General features: G+C 37.3%; 1 protein-coding gene across 2 annotated transcripts in view; it reads right to left on the reverse strand.

Moving 5' to 3' along the window:
- Positions 1–35: 35 nt before the first annotated feature.
- prrt4b (proline rich transmembrane protein 4b) overlaps positions 36–22588 on the reverse strand; it is a 38299-nt gene continuing 15746 nt past the window's right edge. The window contains exons 3-4 of one of the 2 annotated variants that reach the window (XM_073838197.1): positions 13978–14091; positions 36–3030 (exon numbers count right to left, since the gene is read on the reverse strand). In XM_073838197.1, coding sequence (XP_073694298.1) covers positions 998–3030; positions 13978–14091 — 2147 coding nt within the window. In that variant the 3' untranslated portion in view covers positions 36–997. Of the gene's footprint in view, positions 3031–13977; positions 14095–22588 lie in introns of both variants that reach the window. The other variant, XM_073838196.1, reaches the window with a different exon arrangement.

Below are 22588 nucleotides of genomic sequence, written 5' to 3' on the forward strand. Positions count from 1 at the left end.
GTTCATGTTTGAAATATTTGTGCATGAGACAAGTCTCAGTTTTTAATATATTTATTGGAACAGCCTCCAACAGCCTCTAATGACAAACATTAGATGTATCAGCAGTTTCTCACACGTTTTCAGAACATGCACGCTATAAAATGTACAAAGTAATTTTTCTTCATTTTAATATGTATTGAGTAACAGTGTATAAAGCTTTTGAAAACATGACATAAGACCTGGCAGATAAATAAATTATTCATTGAAGTTTATATCAAATATACACTATGAAAAGGAAAAATGGCAGGCTATAGTTCAGTTCGTTAAGTGCTACAGAACGACTGAACTGTAGCTATCAGCAGAGTGTGCTGCAAGAATACCTGCATCCTTATCTCTTCTTGTCTTACAAGACATTTTGCAAAAAAACAACAGTGCAACTAAAAACCAGAAGCACAATGAACTTTTCTAAAGGTTTACAAAATTGGATTGGCAGGTTATACTGTATTTAATTTAAAACTATTTTCTGATGCTAGATTACCTAGTATTTGTTTTACAGCACGGTTATCAGTAGTTCGCACTCTCACAGTATTAATCGTATAGAGTAGACCAAAAAGGAATTTTGTACAAATTCATACAAACATCACTGTTAGCATTATAGAGAAATTTTGAAACGTTTTACAATTACAAATTTATCAATCATCAAAGAGCTTTTGTACAAAATCTGCCTAAGCTTCTGGCAATTGGTGGCACTTCTTAAACCTTTACAAGGATATTGACTTCAGAATCCATCTCTTTGGAGAACTTACCTGACAGAAACCAACCATCCCTCACAAAATGAAACATTTGGCACAGTTCTAGTCCACAAAACATTTAGCAGAGCAAATGTGTTCTGGCACCCTGGCAAACAGACTCACTGAATCACCTGATCTGTCTTATCACCTGCTCATCATATCTCTGAAACTCTTTTGGCTTCTTCATGTTACATCATTTTGTTTAATCTGAAAGTAGACGTCTCCCCCTAGAGGTCAATAGTCTCACTGCAGATGCTCAGTGCATCGATCTGTCTGCACACACTGATAAATTCTTCTTGGACAGATTGATCAAACTCTGACTGCTGGTCCATACTCTCCTCTGATTTTAATGTTCTGTAGGGTCTCTGTAAGCTTCCCCTTTGGTGGCCAGGGCTGGCAGTGTTGTTTGAACCCCCACTGAGGGAAGAGGGAGGTGGATGTTGTCCTTCTGGACTAGAGCACAAAACCAAAGAAGAGCCACCCAGAGACTGTCTGTAGAGAGAACAAGAGCTGGAGCTGCCTCTCCAGCGTTCGGGAGATGAGCAACAAGTAGAAGATGACCGTGAGGGAGATGGGGATGGAGGAAAACCCAATGACGGACAATCTGGTTGGGCTTGAGAATCAGGAGGAACTTGGGGTAGCACTTCCACGCATGAGGATGTTCGGTATAGGCCTGGATCAGGAGTAAGGTTGTCTCTCAGGGTTTGGGCACCGCTGGAGTTGGTCTCTCTACCATTCAGTGAGCGGTCACTAGAGGTGAAGGGTCGTAAGGGGCTGAAAAGACTCATGGGAAATAGAGATTCACTAAACAGCGCTTCATCAATGCTTCGTCGCAGATTTATTGGCGAAGGAGGGCGCAGGTCCGCTGTGGAGTCGCTGGTACAGGATGAACCCACTGAAGGGGCACCAGTGTTGGATTGAGTGTTGGGCAAATCCAGATCAAGGTCACGATAGGCCAATGCCCGGTTGCTGTGGTATAAAAGGTCAAGCCCGTTCAAACTTCCGAGACGGTCATCCACCAATGTGTACAAGGGTAGGCACTCTGTCTCTCCATGCCCAATTGGATCACAGATAGCCAGCTTCTCCTGGTGAGACAGAGTCCACTGGTAGCTCCCAGGAATGATAGGTGACTTTGCTGCAAGGAGTTCTGTCCAGCAACTCCCTGGCTGAGGAAGGTGATCAGAACAGTAAACTGGTTGAGCAACTACCAGAACCAGTGTGAGGCATATCACTGCTTCACAAACTCTGCAGCTGAACTGGAAAGTCCACCACGGCCAAGGCCGAAAGGACTCAGCGCTTCCAGCTATTCCGAGGACATGCAGCATGGCATAGAGTTGTAGCCCTGCACAAGCTAGAGAGAAGACTGCACAGAGTAGCACTGCCCCAGCTGCCCGGTCCCAATCTCGGCTCTCTGCAAACGGGCAACGGTTGTAGCGTTCAGCTGGTGTTGGTGAAGTGTTGTTCAAATGATAAATATGTTTGGAGTCAGCACGGACATAACAGTAGAACACGAAATATGCAGCTGATAGGAAAGTTGCCAGAGCCACAAAGGCACCTCTAGAGATCAAGGACAGAAACAGGTAGACTTGCTGGTCAACATGGAGCAATGCAACAGGGCCAAAAGCAGCAGCAAAGTGCAGAAACACCAAGCAGGCAAGGAAGCAAGGTCTCTGAAAGGCGGAATAGGACAGCTGCATACGAGAGCGCATTGATAGGAGCAGGAATACTAGGCCAAAGGCTGCAGTCATGCAGGGAAACGGTGCCTCGTAAAGTACCAGTGATGCCTCTGTGGATGCTATGCGGTCCTGGTATCCATATGCATCGTAGACTAGGGCAAAGGCTCGCGTGCAGCCAGCGGCCACCAGACAGAGACTAACCAGAGCAAAGTAGCCACAGCCTGATGGGTACTGTAGGGGCAGGCACAGAAGGTTCAGGGTGGAGGCCAAAGCGACTAGACAGAACACAGTGCCCAGGCCGTAGATGTGCGCTTCCCATGCTGAACCCCATGTCGCCAGGGCACTATTCCAATCAGAATATAGTGCCACAAACATGGGTGGGGCTGAAAATGGGTTGGGACTCTGAGAGAGGTTGGTGGACAGTGTGGTTGTGCTGTCATTTTTGCTGCTGTTGCTCAGGACAGTGGTGGTGGGCCAAGTGTCACTCGAACTGCAGATTCCAGAACGTTCCGCATTGCAGTCAGGGAGTGCCGATTCTTGGGTAAGGTCGGGCAGCCAGTCCTCAGATGTGGTGGTGGGCATTTCTAAAAGGAAAAACAAACATATTAGATTATTAGTACGGATATTTGAACATATGAACATTTCATTTAAGCCTAAAAATATGGGTAAAACACCTGCGAAATATCAACAGTGAAAATTCCTTCATATTAGCACAGTACTAGGGTCCTATTTTTGGTGACTCTTCTCAGAGTGTATACAAAATAGATATTCCTGTACAGACAACCAAGGCAGTCATTACAGTCACCAACTTCTCTGGCAACCTATGATTTGTTTTTTCTGTGAAAGACATCACCACTAGAGGGCATTTTTGAGGTGTGTGCCCAGCTGAGCATGTTTCACAGTGGGAAACCATGGTTTAGATGTGGAGATTCTTAAATTTAGGAAATGTCTAGTGTTTTAAACCTCTCAAACAGTGGGGGAAAAATGAAAGTGGATGAACATATTTGTCTTAAGGAGCAGGAATTAGTGGGCTGCCCTGAAAGGCAAAGATACAACATCTGTTGTTTGTATATAAATGTAACTGTGATTGTATTGTTGATTCGGAGATTGCTCTGGGAGGAGGCTGTTGTTTTAGATTTTGGATTCTGTGGCTTGGCTCTGGTGCTGAGGAGTGTTACATACATTAGAGTTTCTTAGCCCAACAGAGTTGGAACAGCATGTGAACTTCCATGTGACAGCCATTTCCAAATCTGGAAATGCTTCCTAACGCTTACCAAACATTTTATTTGGAAATGATGTATAAGCAAGTCCTCAAATGAACCAGATGATCACCGTAGAAAATGTACATGTTATGAAATCCCACACAGGTCTGTTTGTGGCATCTAATGTGTCACTGTAAAATGCGATAAGACATTCAAAAAATGTAAATCCCCCTGCACTAGAAGGATTGCCCTGCTGTGCATTTGCAACTGATGTGCAAATCCATATGGATGGATGATATTAGCGTCCACAGCCATATCAGTCCAGTGCATAACAGCGTAGAGATGTACGTCAGCTTGTCAGAGACTGACACATCTAATTACACCCTTTGCAGAGCAGATCAGGGTCATAACTCATCTTAGCTGCCACGATCAGGCTTTCTAAATACGCCAGTGAGTTTCCTGAAGCCTTGAGACAGAAACCATGGAGCTTTTGAGCCAACACTCTTACATTTTTTTTTATTTATTGGCATCGATGGTTCCATCGAACCTTGAACATCCATGGAATGCAGAAAAGATTCTTTATAGTCAAAAAAGGGTTCTTTCGATTTGACAAAGACTAGCTGATCACCAAATTCTAATACTCCAAGCCAAAAGTCAAAAGGCAGGGATATTTTTTCTCACTGTTTCAGTGAGACATCAACCCACCTCCGCATTGTGAATGCTGAATACATTATGTCTGGAGGTTGTTGAGTGCTGGTAAGACCCTGCCTCATTTTAGGTCGCTTCTGTACGCTTTTATATGTTGGTAGTGACAGACAATTTCCTGTTACACCCAGAGCAAAATTAACCACTTTGTTTATGACCTTCCTCCTTTTAAAAAAGCAGAGGCCTACGCAGAATCACGGGTCACTCCCAAAGGTGGGTCTGGTATTTTTTAGCACTGGTTTTGGCCTTTTTTGGCTGATGACCACCGCTTGGGCTAAATATACTCATGGTGCCCAGTCAGTGGTGAGCATTGGCTTCCATTTTAATGTCAAAAACCTAGTGTTTTTTCTTCTTGATGGTGGGAGTAGATAATCAAACCTAGTTTTTGATTAATGGTAGCGTGTGCGTAACAGCCACACACTGCTCATTAGCCGCTTCTCTTTAATTAACATTACCACAACACTAACCACCAAACAGTGCTTATTAGATCTATAGCTTGACATCAAGATGGCTGTTTATCCACTTGCATTAAATCAAGGTTACAGCGGAGTCCTTCTGTTTGCCGCTCATTGGAATACACTGACCTGATTTCTTTTCAATCTGAATGGATGTTCAGTTCTGATTTGTTATACTTTGTTGTTCATTCATGAAAAATATTCATTCTTAATGTGCTTTAATCGAGAAGAATGAGCAGAACGAATTTCTGTGTAAATCCTACAGAAGCATTCATATGTAAATTGGCGGACGGATTTCAATGCGACATGTACATACAAAAAGGATTTATGAATGATTTATACAGAAATTTGTTCTGGATGTGTTTTCATGAATAAAATGAAAGACCCAATGAGTTTAAAATATCACACAAAACTGCATCAGAAGTATTCTCTGTAAAGACTGAATAAGAACAATGAGCAAAACTAAACAATTTTAAAAGATCAGCGTTTAGTTACCAGCTAGAACAAACCAGTTTGTACCAGCATGGAAATTATTGCTTGTTTTCTAGATGCTATCAAATGCCAATCTAAGACAAATGTGCTCTAGATGGCATGAAAAACAGCTTTAGAAAGTGTCTAGCTGTCTTAATGAGAATAATTAGTGTTTGATTAACTAAAGGGTGTGAGCATTGTGTCACTCTGACATGGTAGGCAGACACAGGAAGAGGGTGGCAAAAAGGCTGGGCACTGATAAGAGGGATTGTTGTGGCAGGAGCTTCACACGTCCACCCTCTTCATTTCCTTTCACCCTGTGTGCCCTCCACCCTCAGGGGTGTGGAAAAAATGACTATTTTCTGGATGCGAGCCAGAGTTTCAGTTCAGGAATCAATCAAATCTCAATGACCCCGATCCCTGCACACGCTGGATCTCTATTTGTGGGAGTTTTCGCTCAGTGTATCAAAACAAAATAGCCACGTAAACATGGCAGGAATTGCAGCCAGGTTTTACATTATCATCCCATGGGGTTTCTATAATGTTGTTGTTATGGCCATGCATTGTAATTGTAACTGGATGGAAGTTCAGGAAGAGGGGACAGGAAGCAGACCAAAGGCAAACGACTCCACTGATCCACATGGGGTTAATGGATATTCCTTTCGAATGATAGGCAGGGTCTATTGTTGACGGTGCCACCCTGGGCGAGTCTATACAGACGTCTAACTTTTTGGCTTAAACCTTTTTGTCTGTTCAGACATGTTGTCACTCAACTAAATAGCTAATTTCGCATGTTTTTGTGAACATATGGATTACAGTGACTGCAAATCTTGATTCAGTGAAGAGCCATAAAATAAAAATAGCTCAATCTAACAAAACATTTTATGGAGTGGTTATTATTAAGTTGGCTAATATACTGAAATGCTATTTAAGCTGCTTATTCTTCTTTTTGTACTGTATCTCCTCCTAACTGATCTGGTTTTTGGTTTTCGAAAACCAGACTATCAAAACCACCAAAAATCCAATAGACTTAGAATAGAAAGCGTCAAAACTTGTACAGAAAGACTTATAGAGTGGTATAACATGGTTATAACATACTAACAACATGCTAAACACAGGCTAGCAACATGCTAATCATGCTAGCAACATGCAAACAACATGCAAATCATGTTAAAACATGGTAGCAATATGTTAACAACATAACGTGTTAATCATGCTACAATATATTAATCATGACTAAAATATACTAACATGCTAATCATGATAAACACATGCTAGCATCATGCTAATTATGCTAAAACATGCTACCAATGTGTTAATCATGCTATACACATACTGGCAACATGTTAACATGCTAATTATGTTAGTAACATACTCTTCATGTTAAAAACATGGTAGCAACATGATAATCATGCTTAAAACATGTTAGCCATATGCTAACAACATCGTTATCATGACTAAAACAGACTAAAACATGCTAGCAATGTGTTACGCTACAAACGTACTAGCAACACCTTAACAGCATGCCAACTAAGCTAGTTACATGTTAAAACATGCTAGCAATATGTTAGCCATGCTAAAAACATGTTAAATCATGATTAAAACATTTTAGCAACATGCTAATTATGCTTAAACATGCTACCAACATGCTAATAATCTTAGAACATGTTAGCAATATGCCAATCATGCTAAAACATGCTACCAACATGTTAAAATATGATAATCATGACTAAAACATACTAACAACATGATAAAGACATGTTAGCAACATACTAATTATGCTAAAACAGGTTAACAACATGTTAAAATATGTTAGCAATGTGTGAATTATCTTAAAAACATGCTAGCAACATGCTAAAACATACTAACAACACGATAAAGACATGCTAGTAACATGCTAATTATGTTAAAACATGTTAGCAACATGTTAAAATATGCTATCAATGTGTGAATTGTGTTAGGAACATGCTAGCAAAATGCTAAGCACGTTAAAAACATGCTAGCAACATGTTAATCATGACTAAAACATACTAACAACATGATAAAGACATGCTAGCAACATGCTAATTATCCTAAAACATGTTAGCAACATGTTAAAATATGCTAACAATATGTTAATTATGTTAGGAACATGCTAGTAAATCGTTAAGCATGCTAAAAACATGCTAGCAAAATGCTAAAACATGTTAATCGTGACTAAAAAATACTAACTTGATAAAGACATGCTAACAATGTGTGAATTATGCTAGGAACATGCTAGCAATGTTAAAATATGTTAACAATGTGTGAATTGTGTTAGGAACATGCTAGCAACATGTTAAAACATGTTAATCATGACTAAAACATACTAACAACATATGATAAAACTGACTAAAACATACTAACAACATGATAAAGACATGTTAGCAACATGCTAATTATGCTAAAACATGTTAACAACATGTTAAAATATGCTAAAAATGTGTTAATTATGTTAGGAACAAGCTAGTAAAACGTTAAGCATGCTAAAACATGCTAGCAACATGCTAAAACATGTTAATCATGACTAAAACATACTAACAACATGATAAAGACATGTTAGCAACATGCTAATTATGTTAAAACATGTTAACAACATGTTAAAATATGCTAAAAATGTGTTAATTATGTTAGGAACAAGCTAGTAAAACGTTAAGCATGCTAAAACATGCTAGCAACATGCTAAAACATGTTAATCATGACTAAAACATACTAACAACATGATAAAGACATGTTAGCAACATGCTAATTATGTTAAAACATGTTAGCAACGTTAAAATATGCTAGCAATGTGTGAATTATGTCAGGAAAATGCTAAGCACGTTAAAAACATGCTAGCAACATGTTAATCATGACTAAAACATACTAACAACATGATAAAGACATTCTAGCAGCATGCTAATTATGCTAAAACATGTTATCAACATGTTAAAATATGTTAACAATGTGTTAATTATGTTAGGAACATGCTATTAAAACGTTAGCATGCTAAAAACATGCTAGCAACATGCTAAACATGTTAATCGTGACTAAAACATACTAACATGATAAAGACATGCTAACAATGTGTGAATTATGCTAGGAACATGCTAGCAATGTTAAAATATGTTAACAATGTGTGAATTGTGTTAAGAACATGTTAGCAACATGTTAAAACATGTTAATCATGACTAAAACATACTAAAAACATGATAAAGACATGTTAGCAACATGCTAATTATGCTAAAACATGTTAACAACATGTTAAAATATGCTAAAAATGTGTTAATTATGTTAGGAACAAGCTAGTAAAACGTTAAGCATGCTAAAAACATGCTAGCAACATGCTAAAACATGTTAATCATGACTAAAACATACTAACAACATGATAAAGACATGTTAGCAACATGCTAATTATGTTAAAACATGTTAGCAACGTTAAAATATGCTAGCAATGTGTGAATTATGTTAGGAACATGCTAGCAAAATGCTAAGCATGTTAAAAACATGCTAGCAACATGCTAAAACATACTAACAACATGATAAAGACATGCTAGCAACATGCTAATTATGTTAAAACATGTTAGCAACATGTTAAAATATGCTAGCAACGTGTGAATTATGTTAGGAACATGCTAGCAAAATGCTAAGCATGTTAAAAAAATGCTAGCAACATGTTAATCATGACTAAAACATACTAACAACATGATAAAGACATGCTAGCAAAATGCTAATTATGCTAAAACATGTTAGCAACATGCTAAAATATGTTAACAATGTGTTACTTATGTTAGAAACATGCTAGCAACATGTTAAAACATGTTAATCATGATGAAAACATACTAACAACATACAAATCATGATAAAGAAATGCTAGCAACATACTAATTATGCCAAAACATGATAGCAACATGTGAATCATGTTAGAAACTTGCTAGCAACTTGTTAAATCATGTTAGCAATGTGCTAAATCATACTACAACATGCTGTCAACATATATTTAATCTATTTATCGAAACTTTCAAACTTCCAAGATAATATCCAAGATGGATATTAATAATATGTGTAAAGAGGACCTGAGAGTTTTCCAGGCTCTTAGAATGTGAACTAGAAACAAGTATTTTAGGATTAGGAATTAGGATGTGACTCTCTGATCCGATAATGACAACACCCTCTGCATAATTAGAAATACACTGCTGTGCTATTACTTTGTTACAAGTACTCATTCAGATTTCATCTATCCTGCCTCACTTTCAATTTCTGCTCTCTCTAATAATAGATGAGTGGACAGCAGGGTAGGATGATCCCATTCATATTGATGAGGCCTGGGTATGCTGACTTAAAGAACAGGGCAGTGAAGGAGACATGAAGGAGACAGGAAGACCATCTGATCCACTTCCTTCTCACAGGATATTTAATTTTCGGGTGAGGCGAAAGTGTGTGCTAGTTTTTGCAACCTTTTGCATCTTTAATTCGAGATACGGCAGCTGCAGTTTTGTGGGTCGGATCTCTGCATGCAGTTTACTTTACGAGACAGCCCATAAACACACAGATATTCTCGCAACCTGGTTCTTGGATCGTTGTGGCATATTTTGTCCATCTATTAATGGAATTTAGGTTATCCCATTGAATGCAGCGGGAAGAAAGTAGGTTAGGTGCGACGAGAAGCTGGGTCTAAGATGTACCTCATGATCAACAGGGAAGGTGACGTAAAATGGCACACTTAATGCCATATGTTGATAGATTTGCTGTACTGAGACATGTTGCGTAACTCAACTCTCTTGGGCGGTTTAGTGGTCGGCTTGTTTGTAGGCGGTGCCAACTATGAGATAAAAGTGCTCGTTTCTCCTCCCTCTGGAAGCAATTACTGGCAGGTAACAGACGGTTGGTTGTGGTCCACTCGGCCATACCATACAAACAGATACCTTCCTCTAAATAACATGGAGGAGAAGGAAGAATTTGGCTTAAATTTTTTACTGAGGGTACCAGAAGGGTTGGCTCACTTGTTACTGTGTATGTGAAACATGTACAGTTGAAGTCAAAAGTTTACATACACCTTGCAGAATCTGCAAAATGTTAATTATTTTACTAAAATAAGAGGGATAAAAGACATTTACTGTACATATAGTCCACAAGAGAAAATAATAGTTTTTTTTTAATTTAGTGATAGTTGTTCATGAGTCCCTTGTTTGTCCTGAACAGTTAAACTGCCTGCTGTTCTTCAGAAAAATCCTTCAGGTTCCACAAATTCTTTGGTTTTCCAGCATTGTTGTGTATTTGAACCCTTTCCAACAATGACTGTATGATTTTGAGAGCCATCTTTTCACACTGAGGACAACTGAGGGACTCCAATGCAACAATTACAGAAGGTTCAAACACTCAGTGATGCTCCAGAAGGAAACACAATGCATTAAGAGCCGGGGGAGAAAACTTTTTGAAATTCAAGATTAGGGTAAATTTAACTGATTTTGTCTTCTGTGAAACGTGTAAGTATCTTCTGTAGCTTCTGAAGGGCAGTACTAAATAAAACATGACATTTGAGCAAAATAAGACAAATGTACACATCTTCATTCGATTCAAAAGTTTGCACCCCTGGCTCCTAATGCATTTTTTCCCCCTTCTGATGCATCAGCGAGCGTTTAAACAATCATACAGTCATTGTTGGAAAGGGTTCAAATACACAAAAATGCTGAAAAAACAAAAAAATTGAGGTGACCTGGAGTATTTTTCTGAAGGACAGCGGACAGTTTAACTGTTCAGGACAAACAAGGGACTCAGTACTAAATGTGACCCTGGACCACAAAACCAGTCTTAAGTCGCTGGGGTATATTTGTAGCAATAGCCAAAAATACATTGCATGGGTAAAAATTTTAGATTTTTCTTTTATGCCAAAAATCATTAAGAAATTAAGTAAAGTTCATGTTCCATGAAGATTTTTTGTAAAATTCCAACTGTAAACATATCAAAATGTAATTTTTGATTTGTAATATGCATTGTTAAGAACCTAATTTGGACAACTTTAAAGGTGATTTTCTCAGTCTTTTTGATTTTTTTGCATCCTCAGATTTCTGATTTCAAATAGATGTATCTCAGCCAAATATTGTCCTATCCTAACAAACCATACATCAATAGAAAGCTTATTTATTGAGCTTCCATATGATGTATAAATATCAGTTTTGTCAAATTTAACCTTATGACTGGTTTTGTGGTCCAGGGTCACAAATAAAGATCAGTACTAAATAAAAAATAACATGCATTTTGTATGATCCCTCTTATTTCGGTAAAACTATTAATATTTTGCAGATTCTGAAAGGTGTATGTAAACTTTTCACATCAACTGTAACATCCTTCCAGCTGGTGTGTGTATTATGAAATGTTGAAATACTTTATTCTAACCCAGTATAATGTGCGGAAACAAGCAAGGTTGATTCCCTTGGAAAATGTATCAAAAGCATTTTTTTTCTGTGTAGACATCTCAGCCAATCAGACATTCAGACAGAGTTACATAGGCTCAATAATGTTCATTTTGAAGCAGGACTAAAAATGTACTTATCCTAATGTTGTTCCAAAGCACTCTAAGCAATATGACTTATTTATACTCCAAAACTAGAAATTTCGCAGAATGTACTGATTGTCCTTTTCAGTATTATCAAAAACCACCTCAAGTAAGCTTAAAAACTTTTTTGCAAATTATATATACTTTTTATTTTATTTTATTTGATGTTATCATCACTCATTTCTAATGCAAGACTTAATAATGTGCATAAAACGGGGACATAAACAGATAGATTTTTTCTACCTGGTCTCATTTCAGGCATGAAATACATACCAATAAGCATCACATCACTGCAGTTTCCAACAGAAATGAACACTAGTAGAGGCGGTAAAACATTGAGCACTTGTAATAGTTTTTGTACACAATTATGATTACAGCTCCGTATGTTTTGCTTTCCAGAAGTAAAAAACTTGCTCGGTAGCTCAGCCGGCACGGAACTGGACTTTGAAAAACGAATCCTTTGAAAAACATGACTCATGATGAAAGAGCTGAAAGATGAGAGATGGAAAAACAAGCTAAAACAGCATGTTTGCGATTGTGCTTCTACGTCACATTCGCTTTTGTTCATACTGTCAGGTGGGTTTAGGTGGAACGCACATGGTACGTTATTTTAAAACGTCACAGAGCATTCGTTATAGCGCCACTCAATGGTAGGGTGACCATATTTTAGTTTTCAAAAAAGAGGATGTAGGACCTTGGTTGGGGTCCTAATTTTGGTATCAAAATATGCAATTTCCATACCAAAACTACATATTTTACAGTCACCATTATGCAGAATGATCATAAACACCGCTAAAAAGCTTATATTTACCACAGTTTTATCACAGGTAGAATGCAAAATGTTTCAATACAAGCATTTCAGTCAAATGGAATTTCTGCAATATTTCAAACTTTTAACCTACGGGAGAAAATCAACCCGCCGCAACAATTTAAAATCAGCCCAATTTCGTGGAAAAACTGCGGATTTGGCAACCCTACATCCAACACGAGCTGCATCCAAAGCGATTTAAATACTTTGCATATTGATAACGACTCCGTGATGTGCAAAATTAAGAACGGGATTAAGAAAACAGTCTTGTGCAAGGCTTTAATACAAAAACGCACACAATGAATGACGACTGTAGAAAGCAAAAGGTGAATCCTGGACATTTTGGGCGATTTAGGACATTTTTTTAAGTTCAAAAAGAGGACGTGTCTGAGGGAAAGAGGACGTACGGTCTAGAGGATGGATACCCGAGCCGAGCCCGACGGTACCCGACGGAACCCGACGGGTCGGGCCGGGTTCGGACAGATATTTAGAAAGGATGCTCGGGTTCGGGTCGGGCTCGGTCACCTCAGCGCGATAGTGCGCCCGTGTTATAACGGCGCTTTTTGCCCAGTGTGCACTGATGCTCTCATCTGTTGACATTTCCGAACGCTTTTTTTTTTTACAGTGGCTTAATAAAAGCGGGCTTTCCACACAAAAAAGTGCATGTGTCATTAGTATGAGTAAAAAGAGATTTTAACTGTGTCGGGCTGGGATCGGGCTCGGACATAAATATCTCAATGCTTGTCGGGCTCGGGTCGGGTTCGGTTACTGCTCTGTCGGACTCGGGCCGGGCTCGGACAGAAAAATGCGGCCCGATCCGCACTCTAGTACGGTCACCCTACTCAACAGACATTTTAAGTCAGAACTGCGGTAACACGTACAAAACCAATGTCACATAAAACGAACCATATGTACGTTCATCTGTTCCAGGGAAAAAACCAAACACTCTTTTGGCGCCACTCAGTTGACATTTTACATCAAATATGTCACGAAATGTACATGGCGGTACGTACATATTTCACGTCTTGCGTTTTCATCATGAAAACATGTTGCAATTTTAAGACTGGACAATTTTGAACACTTCAAGTAGCCAAGTTGCTTACTGATACTTTTACATAAAGTTGAGTAAACTGACATTTTTTAATTTTGTAAGAACTATTCCTATAACAAATCAGTCTGGGCAGCTTGAAAGTAGAGCTATTTACTCAGGTTGAAAGTTTCTCCATTATACTTACGTATTTTAAAAACTGGTTCATGTCCCAAGACCGTCATCGGAGTATAATTATCACACAGGTGTAGATTACATAAAGACGTGTATTGCAGACCGTTTTAATTACCTGTGTTCCTCAGAGTTGTCGCGCTAGCTGATGTTGTCAGCTCGTGGTGTCGCTCTTGTGTTGTCAGATCAGCACTCTTCCCCCTTTCCTTATCGCCTTCCTCCTGTGTAAAGCCTGCTGGGAAAACAGAACACACAAGGCTGAGAATGTGAAAAGTTATGACTGAAAGAACGGAGAAACGGGAACATTTCCTAACCTAGTTATGTCAAAGGGATTTCTGCAGTATTCCAGGCCAGGCTTCAGTGGCACTGGAGTTGGCATCTCGTTGTTTAATTACAACAACTTGACTTTCATGTTTGAATGTGCGCAGCTCACTCCACTGCGGCTGAGCTTCATTACGAATCAGAAACGGAAACCTTATCTTTGTGACCAAGCGGGATTATCGCACTAATCTGAAGCAAAACTTTCCTATGAGAAAAAGCTACAAACAGACACTGGGCCGTGGAAAACTCACACATACCTTAGCAGGACTGAAAAGAGACTTGACACAATGAGGCCAGAGTGTTTAATATCTAGTCACTGGTCAATGATTCCCACAGATCCAACTGAAATAGCTTCTTTTTAATTAAGCACTACATATCATGCTTCCATGTTTGTCATAGTCTTTATTAATAGACTTTGAAATGGAATATTTACATTCCCAAATGCTATGCTATGTAGCTATGTAGATGTTTGGGCATACAGTACGTGTAGGTATGAACTCTATGTATGTATGTGTAGCGTCTATGTGCCCAAATAAGTGTGCATTCAATGCTTATAGAGACACAAACATGACCTTTAGGGTGACCTAAAGACTGTTTATGTGAATTTCTTCATAGTAGCTGCATAAGACCTGCATGGTTCCTGTTCTTTTTTTGTATGTTGTTAGGAAGCACTTTTCAAGTCTGATCACAGCAGATCTTCGTTCTAGTGCTGATACTGTCTCTCATTAGCATGAATAATGAGCTCTGCACCAAACCAAGCAGGGACAGCAAAAGGACAGCGTGTGTGTGTGCGTGATTGAGCGCAGCTCTACTCATCCTCTCTTGGCAGGGCTTTACTCATGCTAAACCATCAAGCATCACTTGACCACTACTAAAAATCTAGATGGATTTGTCTATCTGTCTGTCTATCCCTTCATCTATATCTATCTGTATACTTCCAACCATTTACATTTTTGTGTATCCATCTATATCAATCTATCCATCCATCCATCCATCCAAATCTATCTAATCTTTATCATCTGTATCTATCAATCACTCTATCTCTATCCATCCATCCATCCATCCATCCAATGCTTATTAAAAAAACGAAAAATCTTCAAGGGTTCCCTTTGATTTTTTGTCAATATAAAATTTTGAAAATGAAGAAATTCTGCTAGCCATAAATATTAGGATTATGATTTCAGACAGATGTTTAGATTTTTTAAAAAGTGATATATATTTAAATATTTTTAATAGCAATTTTAATTTTATTTTTATAACAATAACAACAACAACATTAAATATTTTGTCTTATTAAAATTTTATTGATTTATTTTATTTTATTATTTAAATTTTTTTTGGTAATTATTTTATTTTATTTTACCAAATGCACAACAACCTGGATTTCTTTTATTTATAATATATATATATATATATATATATATATATATATATATATATATATATATATATATCCATCTATCAATATATCTATATATCTCTATTTAGCTCCCTGTGATTTTTTTTTTGCCATTTTTTCATTTATTTTAGTGATATTTAATAGCAATTATTATTTTATTTTTATAACAATAATAACAACAATAACTATTCTTTTACTATTTATTTTTTCATTTTATATTTTAATTTATTTTACCCTTTTTATTTTACCGTATATTGCATTATATTTAATTCAAATGTATACAATTTTATAATATTTTGGCCAAATCATGCAGCCCTGCAAACAAGCAAAACAATCCTGGCTTTTTTTTTGTTTAGCAATTTTTATTTTATTTTTATAACAATAATAACAACATTAACATTTTTTTTAACTATTTATTTTATCATTTTATTTTATTTTAGCATTTTTATTTTACCATGTATTTTAATTTATTTTATTTTATTCAAATTTATACAATTGGCCAAATGGTACAGCCCTGCAAACAAGCACAACAAACCTGGATTTTTTATTTATATATTTGTATTAATTTTCAAAATATCATTTATTTTATAATTTATTTTTATTTTATTTTATTTTATTTTATTTCATATTATTATTATTATTATTATTTTATTTTTTTACAATTTAGGCCAAATTGTGCAACCCTACAAACAAGCACAACAAATCTGGCTTATTTATTTATTTTTATCAAATTTTTTATTGCAAAATCAGATTTTTCCCACCTAACTTGTGCAGCCTTACTATTCACTTATCTATTTATTTTTTTATCCATCTATATATCCATCCATCCCTATGTAGCTCCCTGTGATTTTTTGAAAATTTTCCCATTTATTTTAGTGATATTTAATAGCAATTTTATAACAATAATAACAATATTAAAATTTTCTTAAAATCATTTTAATTTAATTTAATGTTATATTTTTTGGGCTTTTTTATGCCTTTAATGAACAAGACAGTAGAGAGATGACAGGAAATCAATGGGCAGAGAGAGGGGAGCAGGATTGGCAAAGGACATTAAGGCGGGAATCGAACTCGGGTCGCCGTGAGCACAGTCTCGCTATATGTCGGCGCACTAACCACAAGGCTATCGGTGCCGACAATTTAATTTAATTTAATTTAATTTAATTTAATAAAAAATTATTTTAGAAAAAACTATTTTTAATCACATTTTAAATAGCAAAATCATTTTTTTTATTTGTGCAACCCTACTATTCACCCATCTATACATTTATTTATCCATCCGTATATCCACCCATTCCTATGTGGGTCCCTGTGATTTTTCATCAACATAAAATTTTAAAATTTAAGAAATTCAGCCAGTCATAAATATTAGTATTTTGTAACATAGCTGTTAGATGTTGTTATTTAGAGTTACAGTTTTTTTTATTAATTTCTTTTTATTTTATTCACCAAATTTTGACCAAGTTGTGCAGCCCTACAAACAAGCACATGGCAAAATCTGGAAGGAAAAAAAAAAAAGTATTTTTTCCCCAAATTGCGCAGCCCCACTATCCACTCATCTACATATTTATCTACCCATCTCTATATCTGTCCATCCCTATGCGCCTGTGCATTTCCACATCAGCCTTGCACTGAATCACTCTCCACTGTCTCTTGACGGGTGATTTAGAGATTCAGACTTTTACACCAGCTGTGTTCAAATAAAGCGTCAAACGTCCCCCATCACTCTCCGTCACAACCACCCAGATCACCAATCCTCATTAGACGATGAGAAATGTTCTCTCAGAGCTAGTTATTCATCTAAGCAACCCTCTTTACCTTCATCTTCCTGTCTCGTTCTCTTCTACCCCTCCTCCTCCTCTCTCCCTGGTCACCATTAATAAAGAGGGAATTAGATCAGAATTTGTAATTTTGACCCCTGCACAGTGAGACATACATCATTTAATCTCCCTCACAGGGCTGAATGTGTGTGTGTTTGTCTGTGAGATTATGAACACAATTCAGTATGTTTAAGTAAAAAACGTATGAATTTAATTTAAAACGGATTTTGGGGTAAAAAACATCATTAAATTTCCTTCTCTCTGGATTCAGTAAAGTCACACCTAATCTCCACAAAGGCAGTAATGATTTGGTTAGTCTAGACGCTTTGAAGGAGCCTAATCATAGGATTAACCTTCTATGAAATAATAGTGAGGTAAAGTGTATTGTTTATGAGTGTGTATGTTCTTGTGACATGCCTCTGTTTACCCAAAACACGCTGTCAGCAATATAGCCCATAGCACTTTTCAGTATCACATTGTACCAGTCTGAAATTCATGACCTTGATTGGCCCATAGGCTAAATTGGTTCTGCAGACCTGGCAACCCTTCATATGACCCAGACAGTGCTTGAGAGATTCAGCCTTGTTTCCCTTTTCCAGTCTATCACTATTCCAACACTCATTCCTTTCCTGTTTAAAGCTCTGCTCTTTCCCAGTCTCCCCTCCTCCTCTCAGTTCCAGTGTGGTAATTGACCTTGCTCTCAGCTCTGGCGTGTTTTTGAGGTGGGGGATAAGCAATTTGTGGCTGCCTGCACCTCCAGAAGACAAGGTGACCCAAACATTAGTCAATAATTTGCTGTTTCACACACACCCACATACCCACAAACGTAGAGGCGTTGTAACATGCTCTTTAGAGTAGGAGTCATGTTTCTGTAGTGTCTTCTGGAGATGCACGGGGAATGTTAATGTAAAATCCATTAATTTGATGAATCTTAAATAGCGCCACACTAAATTGTCTTTATGTTTCAGGAATTTTGTCGTAGAATCACTTACGTGACTCATTTAAGTATGCCAAATGTTTACTGATTGGCTTAAAGTGATAGTCCAAACAAAAAAGAATTTCTTCTGTGGAGCATAAAGAATTGAAGAATGTTGGGACAAAACAAACAATGGAAGTCAATGGGGACCAGGAACTGTTTGATTACCAACATTCTTCAAAATATCTTATTTTATGTTCCACAAAAGATACAGGTTTGGGACAACTTGAGGGTGAGTAAATGACAGAATTTAAATTTTTCCATTTTCACCCTTAAGTCTTTATTTTGTTTTCTTTACGCACATAAAATTTAAGGTTGAACCACTGATGTCACAAACACTATTTTAACGATGTTCTTACTACCTTTCTGGGCCATGTATGTGGTAGTTGCATTGCTGTCTATGCAGGTTTAGAAAACTTTTAGATTTCATCAAAAATGTGACCCTGGGCCACAAAACTAGCCTTAAGAACGGATATATATATGGGTCAAAATATTCTTTTAGATAGATGTAAATTTCCTACTGTAAATATATCAAAACTTTTTGATTAGCAATGTGCATTGCTAAAACTTCATTTGGACAACTTTAAAGGCGATTTTATCAGTATTTGGATTTTTTTGCACCATCAGATTCTCAAATAGTTGCATCTTGGCCAAATACTGTCCTATCTGTAACAAACCATACATCAGTGGAAAGCTTTTTCAGATTATGTATACATCTCAATTTCACAAAAAAGGTTTTGTGGTCCAGGGTCACAAATATCTTAATTTGTTTTCTAAAGATGAATAATAGTCTGATGGGTTTGGAATGACATGATGGTCTTGATTAATTTTTTTCAACCTGATCTCATGACAAATATGTACATATGGGAACTTCGCACAAAACGCAAAATACGTACCTCCTTGTACATCAGGGTTGCCAGGTTTTCACAACAAAACATGCTCAATTGCTACTTAAAACTAGCCCAAAAGTAGCTCAATCACGTTTCAAGCGGGGGTCCCACGATAAAAATTGTGTGCCAGGGGGTGAAATACAAGTTTCAACCCATGGACATTAAAAACAGCCCGCGGCAACAGTGTTAAAGTAGCTGAAAACTGCAGACTTGGCAACACTGATGTATGTTTCGTGACATATTCCATGTGAAATGTCCACTGAGTGGCCATATGGAGCTGTAATTATAACAATGTACAAAAACGATTAGAAATGCTCGCTGTTTTTCCACCTCTAGTGCTCATTTCTGTTGGAAACTGGTTACTTATTGGTATGTATTTCACATCTTCCAAAAAAGTTCCCACAGCTACGTTTTCATCATAAGATCAGATAGGAATTTTAATTTTTAGATGAACTACCCCTTTAACATATATGATGTTTGATTAAACAAGGTTCAGGAGGAGCACGATCAGATAATCAACCCATTCGGCACAGGTGCAACCTGTTTAACCAATCATTCAATCAGCGCATCCTCTATATATTACCAGCCGTCTTACCTCCATCCAGCGATAGTTTCTTGGCATCCCTCCTCCACCCCTACTCCCCACTTCTAATCTGTTTCGATCCTACACTAGCAGGGGGAGTTCTCTGGTTCCGGCCTGTATTCCGGCCCGGAACCCTTCCCCCGGACAGCACGCCAAAATATGCTTAATACTCGCTCAAGCAGATTAGATGTAAGGGCGAACTCGTGAAATAATATTCTTAAAGTGATAGTCCACCTAGAATTACAATTCGTATACTCACCCTCATGTTGTTCCAAACCTGTTCTATTCTGAACAATTTTAAGAACCAAACAACACTAAAGATCATTAACTTCCAATGTATGGACAAAAAAACATTTCTCAAAACATCATGTTTTGGGGTCCACAGAATACAGAAAGCCATGTAGTTTTGAAATATTAGGTCAGAGAAGCCAGAATTTTCATTTTGGGTGAATTATCTCTTTAAAATTTAAATCTCCAGTTCTAAATACAACATGAACAATCCAAAATATAGAGTGAGTGCGGAGATTAAGGCTAAACTGTTTTCATTAGCACTACAACAGTATTGCTGACAGGATACCACAATTTGCAACATGCTACTGTTTGACAATTGAGAGGCCATATGTGACCCTGGACCACAAAACCAGTCATAAGAGTCAATAAATAAGCTTTCCATGGTTTGTTAGCATAGGATGATATTTGGCTGAGATAGAACTATTTGAAAATCTGGAATCTGAGGGTGCATAAAAAATCAAAACGTGAAAATCGCCTTTAAAATTGTCTAAATGAAGTTCTTAGCAATGCATATCACTAATTAAATATGATGTTTTTATATATTTATGGTAGGAAATTTACAAAATATCTTCATGGAACAAGCTCTTTACTTAATATCCTTATGATTTTTTGGATAAAAGAAAAATCTATCATTTTGACCCGTACCATGTATTGTTGGCTATTGCTACAAATACACCTGTGCTACTTAAGACTGGTTTTGTGGTCCAGGGTCACATATCTCTTTCTGAATGCCTCTCTTTCTATGTGTTTCCTGTCTCCACCATCTAAAACAATTCTACGAGTTCGGTTGGAAAGGAAAAGCGTAGAAGGACATGGAAAAATGCGTCTGGGAGCCAGCAGAGGTTGAAAGAAAACATAAGACTGAAGGGCTAAATGAGACGGCTGGAAAATAAAAAAAGAAAAATGCCCAGTAAACGTCAGGAGAGGCCTATTACTGCGAGAGAGGATGGATAGAGCGAATTGAGAAAAGGAGACTAAATGTTGAGAGAGGCATGCTCAGCATCCATGAACAGGCGGTGCGGAAAAAACATCGTCCCTGAGGATTCACTGGCTCTGCTGACTCTGCCATCGGAATACTGATTATATACCGCCCAACTGGCTGGCTGCTTCTCCAGTGCAAATCCTGGGCTCACTGTACACATTCACACCTGTCTTACCGCTCCCTCAGCTCTTGATATCAAACAGAGCCATGTCAATACTGGTTAGCATGCTTGGCCACACGCACCATATCTAGGTGTCTGGGACACTATTTTCACAGATATCTGGAGAGTTTTAGTGTATGATCACCTCAAAGGAGCTCTCTATTGATTCGTCTGGCCAGGATTTTGATCTTAGGTCTTCTTTTTAACAACTGTATAGAAAGTGCTGACCTTGGATCAAAATGCTGCAAGTCTTTGCGGAAAGGTGTGTCTCAAGTGGGTTATACCTTTAATGATGCCTGTGTTTGTAATTTTTCATAAATCGTGCAAATTCGTACGAGTGAAGTCTTGCGAATTTATACAAATGTGCCTCGTAAAATATCCCTGTTGAAAAAATAAAAAAAACAGCATATGCTGGTTAGGTATGTTTTGAAGCATGGCAGCTGGTTTAAGAGCAGGAACAAATTGCTTAGGACCAGCACATGACCAGCTTAAACCAGCTCAGGACCAGCTAAAGCCAGCTGCTATGCTTTAAAACATACCTAACCAGCATATGCTGTTTTTTTTCCAATATATGAATTGCCTTGAGATTTGGTTGAAAATGCTTTCATGAAAAAAAAAAACGAATTTGTCTTTTGATTTTTGGGGTGACATATGTCTGATTGTATAGACCATTTTACAGTAGACGTCACAGTTACATCACTTGCAGCTGTGCGCGCAGAAGAACAATGGTAACAAGTGGAGGTAAAAGGGTAAAATCCATAGAATAAGAGAAAAATATATATTTCTGTGCCTTTTGATATCAAAATTGGAATGCAAATATTTTTTTTAGAATACTGTCCTCAAAACCGCCATTTGAAGCTAAACGCAGATGTTTAAACGGACATACTATGGATAAAAAACTACTATGAATACTCTATATTCTACATTTGATTTAAGGTCTACATAATATTCAAACGTATTGTATTATACCTACAGTTACAGCATGAAATATTATGTAAACCTGTTAACACGTTTTTTTCTGATGGCAGAAAATGATGGTTTTTAAGTGGCTGTCTATGGAGCCATGGAATAAAAGAATAAAAAAAGTACATTTGATTTTATATTTCAAAATTCTGACTTTATTCTCGCAATATTATATCTCACAATTCTAATAAGGAAAAACAACTCACCATTCTCTCTTTTCCCCTCAGCTCAGAATAGCATAGAGTTTAGAATAGAACAGAACAGATTAGAGTTTATATCCCACATTTCTGACTTTTTTCCCTTGCAAATGCAAGTTTATATTTCCTTGACTTGATTTAACTCAA

The sequence above is a fragment of the Garra rufa genome, chromosome 4 (genome assembly GCF_049309525.1).
Source record: "Garra rufa chromosome 4, GarRuf1.0, whole genome shotgun sequence".
Classification (NCBI taxonomy): Eukaryota; Metazoa; Chordata; class Actinopteri; order Cypriniformes; family Cyprinidae; genus Garra; species Garra rufa.